Here is a 22,233-nt window from a genome sequence, read left to right on the forward strand (position 1 = left end):
AAACATGATTAAAGCGGGCCATTAAACGATATCATGTTCGTAAATTCAAGCAATAACTGGTGTCTAATATGCAATATTTGACCCTCAACTTTCACCCAAAAGGTTCTGGACACATGAGCTTGACCCGATGAGGTTGATGCACATTTCAACAACATGGTGGTGTTTTCGTTCAACGGTTCCATTTATTGAACATAAACGCATGAAAGACAATATAGAATGCCTCCTTTCTTTGGCAAGTGTACAAAGGGATTAGAGAATTTAAACGTCCATCACTTTGAATTTTTATTTACTTATTTTCTTATCAGTAAAAATTCTCAACCAATTTCTTAAACAAAATAAAGCCATCCAAAGCATCAGATTTATGAACTATTGAAAATAACAAAGTAAAACATTAGTAATCATCTACAAATAACAAATAATATATATACACCCAGTTGACAAGATATCTAGGATTTAATCCCCATAAATCCACATGAATCAAATGTAGAGGTGCATTTGATATAGATTCAGATGAAGAACTATTTCCGACATCTTTGCAGACAAACTGCTCATGTCATCTGAACTATACGAACGACCATCATTAGAAACCAAAGCATTGATAAGTTCAACACTTTGCAAGTATCCAACCTTGCAGCAAATCTGATGATTGCCTGATCGAATGCTTGTTGCTGCACCATTCTAATAAATCAAACTAACCAAAAATAGATTAAATACTAAAATTTCAAAGTAAATGTGTTTTATAAGCCTAAGCAAGCAAGGAAATACAATTATTAGAATAATCCAACTACCATGGATTGCCAATTTTAGCTATTGGAGCTTGAATCTGTGCCCCCCTTGTCAACATTTTGATACTTGTACAACCATGCGCACAATAGATAGTACCCATAGTTGACAACTCCTACCACAGCCAACATCCAATACACATTGTCTATCCTCCCTTCATTGATGTTGTCCGGCAACCAGTTGGTAACCTTACGAACTAAGTCGACAACCGCAGTGCTCAGATAAAACCCAATCCCTATGATAACTGCCATCATTGCAGTCGAAGTGCTACGCAATGAGGTAGGAAATTCTTGATAATATAATGCCACTCCTCCAGGAAAATGGAACGCCTCGCCGATGCCCATGAGGACTAGTGCAGGCACGAGCCACATGGCTGACATTGGCACCATTGCAGTTGGTTGGTGAACCAAGTTGTGTGATTTAACCACATGAAGGCGCCTGGACTCTAGTAGCGCTGCCAGCGCCATGCTGGTAATGTTGAAGATGTGACCCACCCCTATCCGTTGTAATGGGGTTGGATATCGGCCTGTTAGCTTACGCCACATGGGAAAGAGGAAACGGTCGATGAGAGAGAGTGAGATGGCAGTAGCGAATAGGACGAAGACAAGAAAGGAGCTGGCAGGGATGGAGAAGTGGGGACCAAAGTGACGGTCCATGGACAGGACTTGGAGGATGGTGAGACTACTTAGAATGCCTATTGGAGTGCTGACGAAGATGGCTGTGGACCAAAGTGGGAATATCCTGATTAGAGTTTTCATGTCTTCTACTTGTTGCACTGTGCATAATCTCCATGGCTTTGCTATGGTTCCATCCAAATGAGTATCTCCTTCTGTCTTCAGTGCTGCACAGTTGAAGAAACTGCACAAAACATGTAACCTCAATGTTACAAAGAATATATAGCTGATTTTCTTTGTTTTTCTTTAAAGAAAGGTGGGAGCACACCAACTGAAATTTTATGTTGAATGAACTGAAAAGAAGAAATACACCTATATATATAAAAGAAAGAAGTACCACATGTAACTTATGGCCATATGGACTTTTAGACCTTTAGATCGATTTTTGTTATTTCATTACAGCTGTATGGTGGCCCCCATATGGCATCTTGCTCATCCATAGCAAGATTACCTCAGGGAGAGTTAGCTGCCTGCCCCGGTATCTTCATGGGCTGCCGGTAGTCAGTGGGCCAACGGATGAGCAAGACTCCCTACGGGCTACACTCCCACTTGTTAGTTTCAGCGAACCCTCTTCCAGCGGCATGGGTGTGTGTGTTTGTGTATGAGGTTGATCTCTGTGGGCCCCACCGTCATGTGTAATGGAAATCCACGCCGTTCATTTGGTGGGATCCCCTCTAGGTTATAGGACGTCTCATAAATCAGCTGTATCCAGAGCTCAGGTGGGACACACGATCTGAAACCATGTGAAATCATTTCTAAAACATCTAAAAGCACTTGGTGGGGACCACCTGAGTTTTTAAATGACTTGAAATTTAGTGTGATCCCTCATCCAAATAGGACACACGCAATGGATGTGTTGGATGTCTAAACGACATAAGTGGGTACTATAAATGATCAAGAAGGTTTCAATGGGTGTGCATACACACTCTCAATTTTTGTCTATAGTGTGGCCCACCTAACTCATGAATTGGCCTAATTTTTAGTTCCATGGCCCACCATTGAAGGATGCATCTAATTAACGGTGTGGATGTCAAACATGCATTACCGGTTGGTCCCACAGAGCTCAACCTCATTATATACAATGTAAAAAAAAAGAACTACTAAATATATATAGAATTTACATGCAGTGATTTTTTGTCCAAAAAAGTTTTTAAAAGCTACCTCACTTCATTAATGGATATAATTAACATTCCACTTATCTTCAGTAATGTGATTGGGTGGTCACATTTTTTTTTCACGGCGATTGGGTGTGCGTGTGTGCGGGCAAATGGGTTGGCTACTTGGGTAGGCTTAAGCCAAGGGCCCAACTATGACACCCATCTACGATTCAGGTAGACCACATGATTGATTGGAAAGAGTGTTCAGGGTAATGAGATGGTACCATCAAATGTGTGGTTAAAATTAAAAACAGTGAGTAGTCTAATTCCAACGAAGAAAATCAGATGATTCCTATCAAATTTTTGTATGCCTATCGACAAATGGATCAGCTGTCTGAATGGTTTGGATCCCGTACAACCCTGTACTTTGAATTAGGGCTGAGAGTCAGCCGGGTTGGTGCTCAACCCTATCCCAGCCCAAGGTTTCTATACCTTAATCCTAACCCAAACCAACCCAACCCAACCCAACCTCAGGTTGGGAATTCTCAACCCAAAGTCCAACCCAAGCTGGCTTGGTCGGGTTGGTCGGTGGATACATGCTAATATTTTTGTTATTACATTAATCTATTATATTTCAATGAACATCTTATTTTTTTTTATTTATGATTTTATTAATTATATATGTAGCTATTTATAGTAAAGAACTTCATTATTTCTAAACAAATAAGCTAAAATATAGTACAACTCCTTTAAAAGTCGTGTCGTATAGCACACAATCTATCTAGGAGAGAAATCCGACATATCTTGCTAGCTTGAGTCATTGGAAATGATGTGGACCAATGAGCCATGACGGCATTGGAATTTTTTGTGCTTTCAACACAGACGATCCACACTCAATTATATTTTATAAGTAACTTATATATTAATTGGGTTCGGGTACCCAAGTTTTATCAAGATGGTGTTCGTATAGCCCAAGCCCAAGCCCTAGATCAGACACGATACATCCTACCCGATCCCAACCCAATGTCAGGTCAGTCATGGGACGGTCGGGTTGAACCCGCCCAACTTTCGGCTCTACTTTGAATGGTACGAGAGTTAATTCAATTTTAAAAGGCCATTTACAAAAACCCAGCTATCCTGTGGTCTATTTACAAAAAAACCACTAACCCTTTTGCTTACAGTGGTGTTTGTGAGAAATCCACCTCATTCACATGTTTTGCCAAATCATTTTATGACATATGCCCAAAATTGAGACAGATACAAAGCTCAAGTAGGCCACACAACAAAAAAACGGTGAAGATTATATACCCACCGTTGAAACATTTGTTGTGAAGTAGAAGCTTTGTATCATGCTAATATTTTAATTCTTTCAATTTATCACAATGGTAATGACCTTTTGAACAGTTAAGTCACTTAATAAACGGTTTGGATTGCATATAAACATCACGGCAAAACCTAAAAAGTTTTAAATGGTAGGAAGCCCTTTTCATTGTTTACCGTCGTGTGGCCCATTTGAGTTTTAGATCTTCCTTAATTTTGGTCTTATGTCTTAGCATGATTTAGCAAAATGGATGGATGGAGTGGATTTCTCTTAAACATTACGGTGGGCTATACATGAGTGATTTTGGATACGTTATTCAAATGTCTAATCGGCCTGCTACAATTACCGGCAGCTTTCGTAAGGGAGGGGAATGGTTAGGTGCGGTTGTTGTCTCATCCAGATATTGCCTTGAATATGGGAGCCCACCGTAATGTACGTATTGTATATCCATACAGTACATTCATATTTCTAACTCATTTTAGGGCTTATCCGAAAACTGAGGCAGATCTACATCTCTGGTGGACCACGCCATAGGAAATAGTGGTGATTTAACATCCACCAATAAAAAGTTCTTAGGGGCCACATGAGTTTTGGATTAAGCTGGTGCTTGTGCTTTCCCTTAATCCTGGGCTTTATGACCTAATCAATATGTTTAATGTAGATAAATCTTAAAGTGAGTCCTAGGATGTTTTCAATGGTGAGCGTTCAATTACTATTGTTTTCCCACGATGTGGTCCACCTGAGAATTGGATGTGCTTCATTTTTCAGCTCATGCACTAAAATAATTATCCTAAATGGATGGACAATATGGATAAAACACGTACATCATGGTGGGGCCCATAGAGCACCATCTAGTATCCACCTTTCTACCTGCAGTGTTGGTAGGCAATGCGCGTCCCCATGTAGAGCACAACTTGGCTTCCACCCATTCTCACAGTACATGGTGCTACCCTAACCATGGGGCGGCCTTGATGTATGCATTGTATATTCACATAGTCCATCTATATTTTTAGATCATTAATTTGTGGCAAGCCCCAAAATTAAGCAGATCCAAATCTTCCATGGACTTAAACGCAAGAAACAATAGTGTTTGACCATTAATAACTTTATGTGCACCACGAAAATTTTAGATTAAGATGATATTTTTTTATTCCCTTCATCCAGTTTTATGTAACCTTATCAAAAGGTTGGACTGTGTGGATATACAATACATGCATTAAGGTGAGCCCTCATTATTAGGGCCACATCGTGTTGGCTAATGTCAGGGTCGCACCTACTCCTCATCCTTGGATGGTAAGCTAGGAAAAGCCCACCATGGTGTTTATGAAAAATCCACACTGTTCATCCATTTTTTTTTCATATTATTTTAAGGTATGGCCCCATAAATGAGGTAGATCCAATGCTCAAGTGGGTTACACTAGGTAAATATATTTGTGAACGCTGAAAATAAATGCCAACCTTTTATCTTTATTTTTGATATATATGGGCTGATCTTGATCGATGATGTAGTAGACTTGGTGTCCTCACTAGCCAATTAACTTAAAATCCTTCAGTCGGCTAAAACTTACAGAACTTGTAAAAGCCAGAGAATCCAAAAATTCTATTGTTTTAAGTTGACTCTTGATATATCACGAGGGATTCCAAGTAAGAGATCTCAGTTACAGAGAGGGAAGGTATTAGGGGATAAAATGATATGATATAAAGTATTAAAATATGACTAGGTATGCTAATATTTTTGATGTAATAGGGTCTGGAATTCCTGTAAGCCACATACCATACATCTAGAGAATGTTTAGAGGAGAAACGAGATTAAGAAGATATGTGTTTATGATAGATTGATATGTAAGAGGACTAGACTGCTGTGAGTTTCAATGTGACATGATCTGAAGTTCCGATAAGTTACAAAGCATATATTTAATGGCAACCTAAAGGAGCATGGGGGTTGAGAAGGGAAGTGACAATACAAATGATGGAGTATGAATGCAAGTGATGATGACATGATCTTTGGCTTGTACTTGGATGTGTCTTGGATGAAGTATGTGCACTATGATTTGGAAGGGTTGACCTAAGCGGGTGTAGAAGGCTATAAGAGATGGTTGGAGGAGGCTAAAAGGGGGCTAAAGAAGATATCAGCTTAAGAACTCAAGCACTCCCTCTCACTCTCACTCACTCACTTACACACACAAACACACATACACACACACACACACACACTCTCTCTCTCTCTCTCTCTCTCTCTCTCTCTCTCTTTCATTCTCTTAGTAGGAGTATTGAGATGTGGAGCTACATCTGGGGGCCGCTCGATTAGTCGAGTGGCTCAATCAATTAGTCGAGCTTACGTAGATTTGAGTCTGAATTTGATACAGATTGCAAAAATTTGAGTCGGTTTTCGAAAATGTGCAAAAGAAAAGTTGCTTAAATTATAAATAGGTGTCCTTAGGGCTTTTTTAGGGTATGAGAAATAATTCTAAGGTCTTGGCAAATAGTTTTCTTTGTACTTCCAAGAGAGAGGTTATTATATTGCCTTGTAATCTTCGTTTTTCTTCATAGTGGAAGTTTGCATCCGTGATTTTTTACCCTTGTTGGGGTTTTTCCACGTATATCTTGTCTTGTGATTTGTTTGGAATGCTTTAATTCTTTTTTTAGTTTATATTTCTTTCTGTTTATCGTTTGTGGGTGAGACCGGAGATTAGATCTCAGTTCATTGCGTTGTTGGCGTGCTGCGCAACAACTGGTATCAGAGATATTGGTTTAGTTCTATTGGGAGCGATGACAGAAGAAGAGAAAACTAGAATTGAGAAGTTTGATGATTCAAACTTTGCCTTCTGGAAGATGTAGATGGAGGATTATCTATATCAGGACTTCTATATTCCTCTAGGAGGAAAAGAGAAGAAACTAAAAAGGATGACAGATGATGAATGATTTTTATTGGATCGAAAGACTTTAGGAACGATCCGACTCTCTTTGTCTAAGAGCGTCACCTTCAATATATCTAAAATGAAAACTACAAAAGAATTAATGAAAGCCCTATCCACCATGTATGAAAAATCCTCAGCGTCCAATAAGGTTCATCTTATGAAACGGCTATTCAACATGAATCTGAACAATAACGAGTCGAGCCAGTCCACGAGTTCAATACAGTCTTGAACCAATTGGAATCCATTGGCATTGTTTTTGAGGATGAGATTAGGGCGTTATTGATCTTGTCTAGTTTGCCAGACAGTTGGGATGGTTTGGTGATTGCTGTGAGTAATTCTTCAGGGTCGACAAAGCTGAAATTTGATGATGTGGCCGGTCTAATTCTTAGTGAAGAATGTAGAAGAAAAGCATCAGGAGTTTCAGGGAATTCAGGGAATGCTCTAAACATTGAAGGAAGAGGAAGATCGCTGAACAAAGGAGGTAATAAACACGGACATTCTAAGTCGAGGAAGAAGTCTAAGAGACCGTAAGACAAAGACGGGTGTTGGCATTGTGGCAAGAAGGGGCACATGAAACATTATTGCAGGGCGCTCAAGAAACAAGAAGGAAGCTCTCAAGGCGGAAAGGATTCAGTGAATCTATTTGAGGAGAGTAACACAGAGGTGTTAATCTTGTCTCTTGATGCGAGGAATGAGTCTTGGGTTATAGACTCGGGTGCTTCGTTTCATACCACTTCGTGTGAGAATGTTCTGCGTAATTATATATCAGGTAACTTCGGGAGAGTCTACCTGGGTGATGATGAGCCGTGCAGTATCATTGGAAAGGGACATGTTCATATAAATTAGAAAGACGGAACGACTTTGAAAATGAAGGATGTCAGACATGTACCGAGTTTGAAACGGAACTTAATCTTAGTGGGGCAGTTGACCGATACCGGTTATGTGACGACATTCACCAGTTATTCCTGAAAAATCACAAAAGGTGCCTTGGTAATATCTCGAGGCAAGAACGAAGGTACTTTGTATGTGCCTTCAGGATCGTATAGTTCACTCGCAGTCGCATCAACTGGAGTGAATGGGCAGTTATGACATCAGAGGTTGTGATGTATGAGTGAGAAGGGGATGAAAGTGTTATTGTCAAAAGGGAAGCTACCAGGGCTGAAGTTTATTGACTTGGAATTCTGCGAGGACTGCGTGTATGGAAAGTAGAAGAGGGTAAGTTTCAAGAAGACAGGACGCGTTCCAAAGATGCATCTGTTGGAGCTTGTACACACTAATGTGTGGGGACCGGAACAGGTATCATCTCTTGGTGGTTCACGTTATTTTGTTTCCTTTATTGATGATGCTAGTAGAAAACTGTAGATTTATTTCTTAAAGCACAAATCTAATGTGTTTAGTGTATTTAAGAAGTGAAAAATAATGGTAGAAAATGAGATAGGTAAAACAGTAAAATGTCTCAGATCTGATAATGGGGGAGAATACTGTGATAAGAGATTTGAGGAGTATTGTGCAGCAAATGGAATCAAACATCAGAAAACGATTCCAGCGACACCACAACAGAATGGTGTGGCTGGGCGCATTAATAGGACCATCCTTGAGTGCACCAGGAGTATGAGGTTACATGAAGGGTTGTCCAAGACCTTTTGGGCAGATGCTGTGAATATTGCTACATATCTCATCAATAGAATCCCTCAGTACCATTGGATGGTGGGCTATCAGAAGAAACGTGGACTGGGAAAGAAATGAACCTTGCACATCTCAGAGTGTTCGGTTGCACTTCATATGTTTACATTGATGCAGAGCACAGACACAATCTAGATGCAAGGTCCATGAGGTGCACGTTTATAAGCTACAGGCAGCATAATTTTGGCTACAGATTTTGGAATGCAAAAAACAGAAAAATCATCAGAAGTAAGGATGTAGTCTTCAACAAAAAAGTGATGCATAAGGACAGTGTGCAGGAAAAGAAGCCGAGGAAAAGGAATTCGTAGAGTTGGAAAAGTTACCGGACACGAGTGTTATAGTGCCACAGGATGATCATGTACAGGAGCATTATGAGGCAGAGCCACAGACACCGGTTGTGAGGAGGTCTACTCGGGAGAGGAGACCCACGGTCCGATACTCACCCTCCTTATATTATCTACTGCTGATAAATAATGGTGAGCTAGAGTGTTTTGAAGAGGCGTTACGGTCAGATATACGGGTTAAGTGGGAGCAGGCCATGGATGATGAGATGGACTCTCTTGAGTCTAATCGTACATGGGAGCTAGTCACTCTACCCAAGGGTAAGAAAGCTCTTTATAACAAGTGGGTTTACAGACTGAAGGAGGAGCATGATGGTTCGAAATGGTACAAGGCTAGACTGGTTGTGAAAGGGTTTCAACAAAAGACAGGTATCGATTTCACTAAAATATTTTCACCTGTGGTGAAAATGTTTACGATTCGCATGGTCTTGAGTATAGTGGCTACAGAGGACATACATCTAGAGCAGCTAGATGTTAAGACAGTCTTTCTTCATGGGGGCCTTGAAGAAGAGATATATATGCATCAACCGACAAGATATGTGGCACAAGAAAATGAAAACAAGGTGTGCAGACTGAAGAAGAGTCTATATGGCCTGAAGTAGGCCCCGAGGTAGTGGTACAAGAAGTTCGACAGTTTCATGTCGGGAAACGGTTACAGGAGATGTCACGCAGATCACTGTTGTTATTTGAAGAAGTTTAATACGTTGTATATCATCCTTCTTCCGTACGTTAATGATATGCTTGTGGCCGGTTCAAGCATGAAGGACATCTCATATCTCAAAAGATAACTGTTTACAGAATTTGTCATGAAAGATTTAAGAGCTACAAAACAAATCCTAGGCATGAGGATAAAACATGACAGGGAAAACAAGAAACTGGTTTTGTCATATGTAGAGTACATAGCCAAGGTACTTAATCGATTAAATATGGGAGGTGCTAAGCCGGTTAACACTTCATTAGCCAAGCACTTCAAACTATCTAAGGAGCAAGGTGCAAAGATGCAGGAGGAACGGGAGTACGTGGCTAAAGTCCCATACGTGTCAGCAATTGGGAGTCTCATGTATGCTATGGTGAGCACGAGGCCAGACATTGCTCAAGCAGTGAGAGTTGTTAGTAGGTTCATGAACAACCCCGGGAAGGAACATTGGGAAGCTGTGAAGTGGATCCTCAGATACCTGATAGGTACTATAGATATAGGGCTATGCTACGGTGGATCGAAAATCAAACTACAAGGCTACGTAGATTCAGATTTGACAGGAGATATCGACAGCAGAAGAAGCACTACAGGTTATCTCTTTACTCTGGGTAGTGCTGTAGTCAGTTGGGTTTCTCAGTTACAGAAGATAGTATCTATCAGTATGACGGAAGAAGAATATGTTGCGGATACAAAAGCGTGCAAGGAGATGGTATGGATGCAAGGTTTCATGGAAGAGTTGGGTAAGAAGCAAGTAGATTGCAAGCTGTACAGTGACAGTCAGAGTGCAATACACTTAGCTAAGAATTCAGCCTTTCATTCAAGGACCAAGCATATTGTCATCAGATATCATTTCATACGTTATGGATCGATTGCTTTGGGGAAGATTCATACAAGTAAGAATTAAGCGGATATGCTGACCAAGGCGGTCACACGGGAGAAGCTGAAGCTCTATTCAACTTTAATTGGTCTTCAGGCTTGAAGACGAGAAGGTGGTGTATTCCGGATGTAGAAGACGAAGGTTTATGGCGATGTGTCTCCAAGTGAGAGATTGTTGAGATGTGGAGCCACATTTGGGGGCCGCTCGACCAGTCGAGTGTCCTGCTCGACCGGTCAAGTGGCCCACTAGACCAGTCGAGCTTATGCAGATTTGAGTCCGGATTTGATACGGACTGCGGAAATTTGAGTCGGTTTTCGCAGAGGTGCGAAAGGGAAGTTGCCTAAACTATAAATAGGTGTCCCTAGGGCTTTTTTAGGGTATGAGAAATAATTTTAAGGTGTTGAAAAAGGATTTTCTCTGTACTTCCAAGGGAGAGGTTAGTATATTGCCTTGTAATCTTTGTTTTTCTTCATAATGGAAGTTTGCATTCGTGGTTTTTTACCCTTGTTGGGGTTTTTCCACGTATATCTTGTCTTGCAGTTTGTTTGGAATGCTTTGATTCTTTTTTGAATTTATATTTCTTTTTGTTTATCGTTTGTGGGTGAGACCGGAGATTGGATCTCGGTTCACTAAGTTGGTGGCATGCTGCGTAACAAGTAGGAGTTGTTTCGTATGAAATGAATAGAAGAGGGGGGTATTTATAGCCCATTGGGATGATTTTTTCGTAATTTTAGGGATTATGAATGGTAAATGATGATGTGACAGCCCGAGATTGGTGAAGGGAGGAGAGATGCCACATGACACTTTCTAATGGGTTAAAGGGCTTGATAAAATGGTGAAGGTGGAAGTCCAGGAGTAAACTAGGTGCCAACACAATTGAATTTTTAGGGTAGCAACAATTATAACTTAGGGTACATATTCCAAGAGGAGGTGGTAATCGGATTACCTCTGTTTACTGTTCATCTCTACAATTTAGCCAGCTAGTTCATTTGTACCTAGAGAATGGCTTAAGACATGGTTTTAAGGATTTGGCTTGGAAATGGCTTGGGTATGGTTCGACTTAAATAATGGCTTAGGTAATAGCTTGGCTTACATAATAACTTGGGTTTAGATAGGATTTGGCTTAGGCATAACAATGGTTGATGTTTTAGATAGGGCTTAGAGTTTAGGTTTAGTTACTAAGAATTATTCATGCTTTATCAAGTTGCTAGCGTAAGTGAGGTGTTCATAATATTTTATAGTTATAACCTAATCTATCATTGAAACCTTCATAGAGCCCACATGCAATTCAGATCTAACTCATTCTTTTGAGTCATAGCTTAAAATGAGTGTACAAAATGGATGGACAGTTTCAATGGACTATATACGTAACAATGGGCTTTATAAACTATCGCACGCCGTTTATAAAAAATTGATGGTAAATTCGTGAATACGAGTGTCCTTGCAAGCAAATTAATCATTTTCAGGCCTTACCGACACTTTTCTCACCAACACATTTAATCAAAGTAAACTAAGTGGTTTTCTCACTATCTTTTTAAATGGTAGACTAATTACTTTAAATAATTTAAAAATAGTCCAGTTTACAAATATTGACTAAAAGACAAACTGTTATCCCTACATACATGGGTGTGAGCTATCGTTGAAGTCTCGCCTGGCTGGAAGAATTTCATGAATGCTACCTACACGCCGTCCTTTTCCATTTGAAGACCCACCGTTTTTTGAAAAAAGAAAGATAGAAACTTTAATACTTTGGTAGTGTGATGGACGGTTGGTAGGGACGTTTTTTTTTTTTTATAAAGCTTGTTAGTACACCCACTGTCGGATCACACTTCACTGTTAGCCACCCCCACTCGGGAATCGATGCCATTGAAACGAGGTATCTTTCACTCAGTCTATCACTTGAGCTATGGATCTGGGTGATTGGCAGGGACTTATGGAGGAACTTACAAATTGCACATAAAGCCTACAACAAGTCAAATTAACAGTCCAAGTTATGGTACACAGCTTAGATTTATCATTCACTAAAAATTAACCTTATTTCATCATTTGATTATCAGATTGGAGACATTTGAAACTGAAAAATATACAATGGTCCTATTTCCATAAACCAGTGTTCATGAATTAGAAATTAGGATTGTTCAACCAATCTGATCTTGGCATTATGACTCTGCAGCGGTGGGCTGCACATTCTAATCGGTTTTATGTGTGTTAATATATATCACCATTTTTTTAATGGCTGTGTATCAATTGTCAGCATGAGTATCATATAACACTTTTATTTTTTCAAAGAATAGTAGCAGCGAGGGTTTTGAGTGCCTTGAAGGCGGAAACGGATTGGCTACTCCCCCTGCCATCATCCCGGTGGCTGGCGGTCGGTGCTCTGTGGGCCCCACCATGATGTATGTGTTTCATCCATTCCGTTCATCCGTTTTAACATATCATTTTAGGGCTTGATCCCAAAAATGAGAGGGATATAAATCTCAGGTACCACACCATAGGAAAACAATAGTGAGTGGATATCCACCATTAAAATTCTCCTAAGCTTGATCCAAAACTTCTATGGCCCCCAAACGGTTTTTAATGGTGCTCATTCAACACTGCTTCCCGTGATGTGGTCCACTTGAGATTGGGATATACCTCATTTTTGGTTTTATACAATAACATGATCTGAAAAAATAGATGGACAACGTGGATGAAACACCTACATTATGGTGGGCCCACAGAGCACCAACCATTAGCCATTGGCTGGTTGCAGTGGGAGTAGCCAATCCGCTCCCAGCCTTGGATTACACGCTTGTCAGAAATCCAGCCATCCATCAGGTAGTCATTAGGTGGGCACGCTGTCACGCGACATATAAAAAATCATGGGAGGAAACTGATGAAGTGAACGACACGTGTTGACGTTGGAAAGTTCTATCCACTTTTCTTTTTCTGAAAAAGGTGACCAATGTTATTTCTAGTGCAGGGCGAATAATGGTAGTGCGCAGCAACTGACTGTAAACAGGACTATGATGAGAACCCAACACAACACCCACTTGGGAAATTAGTATTTGTGGAAAAGCTCTGTGGGTCCCACCACGTTGTTTTTATTCAGGCTGTCCATCCATTTTTTTTCCAATCACTTTTAAGGCGTGAGCCGTGGAAGAGATCCAAAGTTCAAGTGGACCACACCATGAGAAACAGTAAAGGTTGAACGCAAAAACTTGTGGAGCTGTAGAAGTTTTGGATCAAATGTAACATTTAATTTTTTCATTTGTCCATGTCAACGCAACCATATAAATAAGTCAGATGGCAAATAAATATCATGGTCGGCCTTCAAAAGGTTTTAAGGGTTAGTGTAGTAAATATTTTGTTTTGGATTAGCTTGTTAGTACACACCCATATCAGCCCACACACTCCATGTTAGCCACCCCGCTAGGGATCGATACAAAGACCTCAAGTGTTGAAACGATGTATCTCCGCTCAGTCTACCAGTTGAGTTATGGATCTGGGTGCGGTATCTTTGCTACCTCTTATGGTTGAGCTCTGGATTTGTCTCTCTTTTGACCTCATGCCCTAAAACGATACAAAAAAAATGAGCCATGGTGTGGATAGATTTCACCAGTCAGCAGTATTATCCTTGCTGCTTCCCATGGTTGAAATGTAGATTTTTATTTTTATTTTTATTTTTATTTTTTTAAATCGGCTAATGCCCTTAAGGAAAATTGAATCGACGTTGGGTGCCCTGTTTCAGACTTGGACTCGGTGATGACCCCTCCGGCGTCAAGATCTCCATACTTGTCGGTGCTTTGGGATCCACCATAATGCATGCGTATTATCCATTTTACAAGCTCATTTTAGGAGACGAGGCTAAAAATAGGAAGATCTACGCCTAAGGTGGACCACACCATAGGAAACAATGGTTGATTGACCACACACCGTTGAAAACTTCCTAATGCCCACTTAATGTTTCTTTTCCATCCAACCGTTGATTAGGTGAAGCATTGAAGGTAAAAGACAATCATCGTATTGATCGAAAACTTTTGTGGTCCACAAGTAATTTTTAATGGTGAGCATTCAATCACCACTGTTTCCTGTGTTGTGTTCCACAGGAGACTTGGATCTGCCTCATTTGTCTGCTCATACCCTGAAATGAGCTGGGAAAATGGATGGGCGGCATCGATAAAAAAAAAAAAAACACGTATGCATAAATTATGGTAGGGTCCACAGTTTTTCCAGCAACCAGTCAGTACCGACCTTGGTAATGGAGGCGTCACTACCGAATCTGAATCCTGTGTTCTACACTACGCAATCCGAGTCCACCGTAACGTAGCGTGAAAGAGATGAAAATATGAAATTCTTGCGTTCTAGATTTGCAACGAGTGTCTGTAAAAGTGAAAAGCAAAAGAAAATTAATGCATGTATTAAAAAGAGAATCATACCTCAAGGTTGTAGTTGGAGCCGTAGGTGGCCACTTTGTGAGCTCATCATGACCATGGTAATAATCCTTGCCGTCCATTGACGTTGCTTCCATTCTCTTCCTAACAGCAGCAATTGCCACACGTGCCAACCCCATGAATGGGCTTCCCTCAGGCACATTGAGGTGGTAATAGCGCCTTCCCACGACGAAAACGGCTAACCCAATGGCATTAGACGCCGCGCACAGACCAAACCCCAAGCCCCAGCCTACATTGTCCTGAATATAGACAATGCCAGTCGTGGCTGCAATGAAAGAGACATACAAGGTGAAGTAGAACCAATTGAAGAAACTATTCCGATCTTTGGGCTTATTGAACTGGTTAGCCCCCATGGTTGCTGTGGTGAACCGTGTCCCACCCAATCCAATCGACACCAATGTGATGCCAGAATACAGGATAGCGACTTGGGTTCTCGATGGTGGCTCACACGTCTGGGACCCGCTTGTACACAATGGAGGTCTCAAGGAATGGATCGTCGCCGTCAATGTTAATAGAATCATGCCCTGCATGTACACATTTTGATCAGGTATGCAGATGAAAATACAGATCACTGTGTTTATTAACCTTAGACGCTATGGCTCAATAAGCTTCTTGTTGTCATTGTCTCAAGTGTGTATATACCATCCAACCAGTCAAAAGGTTGGTCCCACAGTGAAGAACAACTATCGAGAAAGCAAGTAAGGCTACTCATCAAGTGGGCTACACCATTGAAAACAATGGAAAACCACCCAATTGGTCCAAAGTACACGTGAGCTTCATGGTAGGCTAACCTATTGGAGGGTCTGAGGATATGCCCAGAGAAGCAGATTGGGTGATTCCCGAGTTTCACCCAACAAGACAAGGCCATGCCATATTAAGATTTTCTTCCATGAGTCTTAAGTTTTCTAACTTTTGAGGGTTGTTACTCATGCCTCATTAGTAGACCCATGGGAGTTTCGACACGAGGTCATTGGTTCCGGTACCCATTGTGGTGAAATCCTACTAATGTGTGAATGTGTGTGGAAAAAAAAAACCTTTTTCAACTTTCGAAAACAAAAAACTAATAAGGTGCCAATATCACTTTAAAGATAACTAAATAACATACCTTAAACTTATTTTTAAGTGTGTTTTTCTATGTTTCCGCTCTTCTATTCACCCATCCGATCTTTTTTTAACTCAATAGGTGGGCTGCAATATTAGAATTAGATAAATTTCCTATAAAAATTTTACTAAATCATTTCTAGCTATCCATTTATTTCACATACTGTAACTCCCCTGACGACCAAACCACTTTGATTTATTTTTATTTTTAACCAGGGCATCCATACAATGGGACTCACAAATCACTTGATGTATGGCTCAGATCTCATATTCACATGCATGATTGGGCACACGAATTGGCATGCAAATGGATGGCCTAGTACACATGTATGGGCTTATTAAGCCTCTAAGAGCAATAGCATGAAGGGTGAATCAAGTGATATGCTTGCATTTGGCATCCATTAGCTCACACTAAGTTGTCCAAATTGTCAAGCCTATGAAAAAGAGGTCATTGTCTAAAAGAACAAACTATTTGCACATACTTAATATCTAATTTAGAGAAACTTGTATGTTAAATTTAGATTATTGTCAATTTTACATTTCGCCATCCAACAGATATAAAACAATTAATCATTTAACATGTCAAATTAGTAACTTTTGGGTCATGATCAGTCGAATGTGGGCCTCACTCTTTAGACGGTTTAGATTGAGTTACACGTATGTGCCATATGAACAATTTCTTGTGCATGTGCATTAACCATCTTACTTCAGCAAAATATCAAAGCTTCTCTTGTAGCTTTTTTAATTCTTAAGAAATAATTAAGTAAAACAATTTGAATTTCATTTACACTTAACATATATAAGAAATTCTCATAGACAACTTAGTTGCATGTCCAACTAGTTAGTGTGTGGGCCCACCATGATGTTTGTATGCCATCTTGCCCATCTAGTAAGGTTATCCCACCATGAAAATGCAATGCTAAAAAATTAGGTTAATCCGACTATAAGATGTAGTGCACATGAATGTGGAGTTTTTTGGATGGTTATTCATTGTTTTTAATGATGTGCCCCACATAATAATTGGATTAACTTGACTTTTGGGGCATCTCATTTTCATATACATCTTTGTTGGATGGGTGAGATGCCATACAAAGACCATGGTAGGCCCTCTACACCAACTAGTTGGACATACAAGCAGTTGTTGTCTATGAACATGTCTTAATATTTACATGCAAGACATTTCATACCAAATTTCTCATTTATTATTTCCTTATTTGTTTGTCTTCCATCATTATCATATGGATATATTAAGTGATATTTTCTTGGTTAAATCATTCTTACTCTCTGATACCTAATGTATTAATGGGTGTGGGTGGCTTATTAAATATTATTGATTTGTTGGATGGAGTGTGAGAAGAGGCACGATAACTTCATTGATTTATTGATTTAGTATCATCAGGCAAGCGGCCCATCAAAATTGTTGATTTTGTTACCATCGATCCATTAACTTAAGATTTTTTTTGAATTCTTTTGATTTTTATGGTAGGTACTAGTTAATCATGAGAAGATGAGTTTTTATAGTAGATGCTATTTTGATCAATTAAATTTTTTTTTTCAACAATTGATCATATTTAAAATCACAGAATTAGATTATGAAGGGTGTGATAGCTATATATGGATTCATCCATATATAGCTATAAGGATGCACTACTTTGATTATCCCAAGGTGGCATTTTTATGACTTGTCTACTTTTATTTCCTACTTCTCTTTTCCTCTTCTTTCTATTGTCAACACACGCATACATAGTTTTAGCCAAGCTAAAGCTAACTGTTGCAAGTTACTTGGGCATTGATTTTTTAGAAGTATTCATTTATTATTTAACTATTTTAAGTATTCTTTATTTAATTATAAATGCTAATTTGTGTCAAAACTCAATTGAGTTTATGAGTCAAATTTTCAAGTTTTGAACTATGGTATAAATATCATTACAAGATATAAAAGAAATAAATCAAGTATATCTTAGAGGTCAACTCTTCCTCAAAATACATACATACATACATACATATATACATACATGTATATATATGTGTACACATATATATACATGTATGTATGAATGTATGTATGTATGTATATGTGTGTGTGTGTGCGTATGTATACACACTTGTGCACCATTTTTCACAAAACTTGTGCAAACTTTTTTGAGAACCTATCATACGTGATTTGCCTCCAAAATCTGAACGGGTCCACATGAAGCAGCGCTTCATGAAACGTCCAAGCCCAATTTTTACTTTGATCTAAAACTTTGGTGGGTCATGAAAAATGAAAACAGTTTCCTCTCTTGATTTGCATTTCTCTTTGTTATGGCCCACTAGAATATTAGATGAGGGTGAAAATTTGTTCCTTGGGATTATATTGGATTTCACATCACATGGATTGTTTGGATTAGACACCCATGACACGTGTGCAAAGGTGCGCACGTGCATAGGTGCGCAGGTGATTATGACTCTATGTATATGTACACACACACATACATATATATAGAGGTGATTATGACTCTATGTATATGCGCGCGCGCACACACACACATGTGTGTGGGCCAGGAAAAAGCATTCAAACTAAACCTAGGTTGAGTATCGTCCCAAAATGATGATGGGATGCCACAACAATGAGGCATATACAATCATTAGGTAAGCCAACCCATAATAAGTAATTCCCAACCACCAAAAAAAAAAAAAAAAAAAAACTTTCAAATTCAGTTGGCTTTACATAAGCCGTTCTTCAAGTTTATCCTTACGTTTTGAGTTTGGTTCGGTCTAGATTATACAAGCTTGAACCTAGTTTGGTTTAGTCCAAATATTGAAGCTGAACCGAGTTAAATTTGAACATGAAAGACATTGTGGGTGTACTGTAATGTTTATTCACAATCCAAACGGCTGATAATGTCACACATACGTAGATAAGGGTGATTGACCATGAAATACTTTGTGTAGGCCAGAAAACTTTTGGATCAAACTGATATTGAGACTGATTATTTCAATGGTGGCCATTCAATGATCAATGTTTCTGTGGTATGGCCCACCTGATATTTGGATTTACTTCATTTTTTGGCCTATACCATAAGATGACCTAGAAAAATGGATCGGTGGCGTGAACATGTATCAGATACATTGAGCTGGACCTCACCATAGGAAAATAGTATTGATCTGATGTCCCCCAACAAGTTTGGATCTGTGTTGTCGTCTAACGAAGGTTTGGATCTCCCTTATTTTTTGTCTCATATTAAATGAGCTGAGAAATTTGATGGATGGATGGATAAAATACATAAATGTATATCTCAATGTACATGGTTGGACAAGAAACACAACTTTAAAAATTGGGACGGTTAGGTGTGCAAGTGCTATCAAAGTTAAGATATTTGATGGTGGAGCTGGATTCGTTGACATGGACAAGCTAGTTGGATGTTATCAACTAACTGTGTAGTTTGGCAATGCAATATGATAATTATGAGAAATGCTTCGGTGCTCTCATGGTGCACTATGTCATAGTGTTCCTAATTGCATTGGGACACTTAGATATGCCAGTTGATCGATCTAGACCATCCATTAGGTCCAACATATATTTCGTAGCATACCATGTACACACATCACACCCATCTGACTATTTAACAATCTGATCAATAGCCTCTAATACGGATGGCCAAGATCATTTTCACAAAAATAGGTCAGGTCGAGAATTCGATCGATCTTGATGACCATCATAGATTGCTTAAGACTCTCGAAAGTCATTTTTTAAGGCAATCCTACGGCTTGATTGTAAAAGGATGGCGACAAAAATAAGAACTACTTAGGGATGGATTGGCCCATATAATTAAAGAGATTTTTGATAAGTAACTCATGCAAAGTGTTATGGACTTAATAGACCGATCAGATCAATCGACTGGACTTTGCAAATGGCCAGATGCAACTAGGAGCGCTAATACTTTGGGAGAGCAATAGAGCATTTATCATTAATTATTAACGAAAAGGTCTCGTGTCATACCGGTTGGACCACGCTTGATGCTCCACCCAGCGGCAACTTCCAATCTTTCATGTGGGTGAGGTATCCAATCCGTCCAATAGGTTGGGACCACCATGATAATTTTCTTTTTAAAAACTCAGGCAAATAAATTCATTTATTTGACAACTTGTATTTTGATAATTAGCAATGGCTAGTTATTGTTTCTTGGGTGTGTCCCAGTTGATAGGAAAGTGGGATGATTTTTGCACCATGTGATCTTCATGATGGAAAAACTTGTTGGAAGGGTTGGATCTTGTATTCAGTCAATATATTGGAGTTTATCAGGTGGGTGGGCCATTACATATGGTCAAATGGTTGGACTTTAGACCTTCTCATTATCAATTAATTAAGGGGATTAGTTTGACAAGAGCCCACCAAAATATGAACAACTGTCCATAAACGTCAAATACTCCGATATCAGTAATGAAACCATTGAGATCATCCAATCCACCAAAAGTGGACAACCCCTTGAACGGCCAAACGTAGTCCAATTACTCTGACGTTGCAGGCTCTTAATAGACTCGGTTTTATTTTATTTTATTTTATTTTATTTATTTTATTTTATTTTTTTAATTCTTTTCTTTTTGTTGGCGAGAGCTTGAACTCGAGACTTGGAAAGTGGCAGATGGTCACTTTGATCAAGTGATCTGGACTGTCCATTTGGTTGAGTCAATCTTCATAGACCTCCCAGCAAACTCCACAGTAAAATGACGTTTCTAACCATCCGATTTGTGCTCTATAAAATAGACGGACAAGATTTTTTACTGGAGAATAAGTTTAAACAAAAAATCGGCGATTCATTCCGTGGGGCCCATCATGGAAGGGTAATAGTTGTAATGACTTTTATGATTAGGTGATCAGTATATCTTTCATGGGTAACCTAATACCAATGGTCTATATCAGTAAACAGCGGTGCGAATGCATTGTCACCAAAAAGCACGACCGACAAGACCCGGATTGTCACCCAATAGTCTGGCCAACCTGATAAACACACCGATCTGATTTTCATGGTGGGGCCTACCTTTTCGATTTAACTGATGTCGTACATGAACGGCTAAAGAGAAAAATAACGTGAGACATGCCCACGTGCAAGCACAACTTACGTTGGGGGAGCTGCGTAATTACCAGTAAAGAGACGAAGGAGGAGAAAGAGATGACGGAGAAACAACCGAAGTAGGAATCGGAGATGATGGCCCCAGCAACAGGAGCGAGGTTGCTGCAGCCGTTGATTATGTTGTTGATCTGCGTTGCATCTATGCTTTTCACGTTGAACTTCTCTATCAGATACACGATCAGGTTTCCGAAGGCCCCGAACGTGCCTATCCCCAGAAACAACATATTCCCTGTGTGCGTTGCTCCACCCCATCATCATCAGATAACGTAGAGAGAGAGAGAGAGAGAGAGAGAGAGAGAGAGAGAAACCTGTGATGAAAGGGAAGGTGATCCAACCACCGCGTTTGTCATCAGCTAATAGTTCGAGTGGGAGGGAGCCGTCCGTATCGGATTGGGATTGGTGTTGCTCTGTCTTTGCCATTAGCTCTTTCTTCACTTGTCTCTCTCTTTTCTCTCTGTTAACTAAAGTGAAGATGGATGTGGCTTTTTCAAGAGAGAGAGAGAGAGAGAGAGAGAGAGAGAGAGAGAGAGTGCTGATGCATCATTGCGTCGTGTATTGCGCTCCACAAATGGGGCCCACCTAGCCAGTTGATCCGATAAGCCTACAGAGTGGATGGGTGATCATTCCTGGACCATTGTTATACTTGTACGCAAGCCGATCTGTTCGTAAGCCACTAATTAAGGGCTGGTGTTATTCACAACAGACTGCATCCTGAAAACCGTACCGTGTATTTCGTTTCACTGGGAATGAGAATAATATATAACATGAGAATAATATATAACAGAGGTGCAAGATTCGCATGAGATGTCAATAAATGTACATTTATTATTATCAATATATACCATATACAACGTACCTGAACTTTAATATCATTCCTATAAAAGAAAAGGGATTTTGACTGTACTGGCCTTGTTGTATTGTCAAATTGTCTAAAGGCATTCAACCTTTCAAATACTCCAGGGTGACCTTTTGACAAGCTCCGGAAGATTTTTTGGACCAAAATGCTCGTCTTTGGATCAATAATTGTACGGTTTAGAGTGCAGAGTAAGTTATGTGTTATTTCAAGGGAAATTGATCGTACTCGCCTCAAAGTTTGGGCAAATTACCTAGAAAGCTACGTCATTCCATATATCCTTAGAAGGGCCTTCTGACATCTTTTAGGGATTGTTTCAGATGAAAATGCCCCTAACC

At 39.6% G+C, this 22,233-nt stretch overlaps 1 protein-coding gene across 1 annotated transcript; it reads right to left on the reverse strand.

The window, feature by feature from the left end:
- Window positions 1–682: 682 nt before the first annotated feature.
- Window positions 683–21,761, reverse strand: LOC131253252 (protein NRT1/ PTR FAMILY 2.7-like). Its single transcript, XM_058254189.1, has 4 exons — window positions 21,351–21,761; window positions 21,054–21,271; window positions 14,813–15,351; window positions 683–1,641 (listed from the first exon to the last, which is right to left on the reverse strand). The coding sequence occupies exons 1-4, from the start codon at window positions 21,460–21,462 to the stop codon at window positions 804–806; spliced, it is 1,707 nt and encodes a 568-aa protein (XP_058110172.1). The 5' UTR covers window positions 21,463–21,761; the 3' UTR covers window positions 683–803.
- Window positions 21,762–22,233: the final 472 nt, after the last annotated feature.

The sequence above is a fragment of the Magnolia sinica genome, chromosome 8 (genome assembly GCF_029962835.1).
Source record: "Magnolia sinica isolate HGM2019 chromosome 8, MsV1, whole genome shotgun sequence".
Taxonomy (NCBI): Eukaryota; Viridiplantae; Streptophyta; class Magnoliopsida; order Magnoliales; family Magnoliaceae; genus Magnolia; species Magnolia sinica.

What these genes read in the sequence shown, in the direction of transcription:
- LOC131253252 (XM_058254189.1), bottom strand. Translation starts at nt 21,462, where the DNA reads ATGGCAAAGACAGAGCAACACCAATCCCAATCCGATACGGACGGCTCC. An exon ending in CACCTTCCCTTTCATCACAG is followed by an intron (nt 21,272 to 21,350) that starts GTTTCTCTCTCT and finishes CAACGCACACAG; the next exon opens with GGAATATGTTGTTTCTGGGG. An exon ending in GCTCCAACTACAACCTTGAG is followed by an intron (nt 1,642 to 14,812) that starts GTATGATTCTCT and finishes TGTTTTGTGCAG; the next exon opens with TTTCTTCAACTGTGCAGCAC.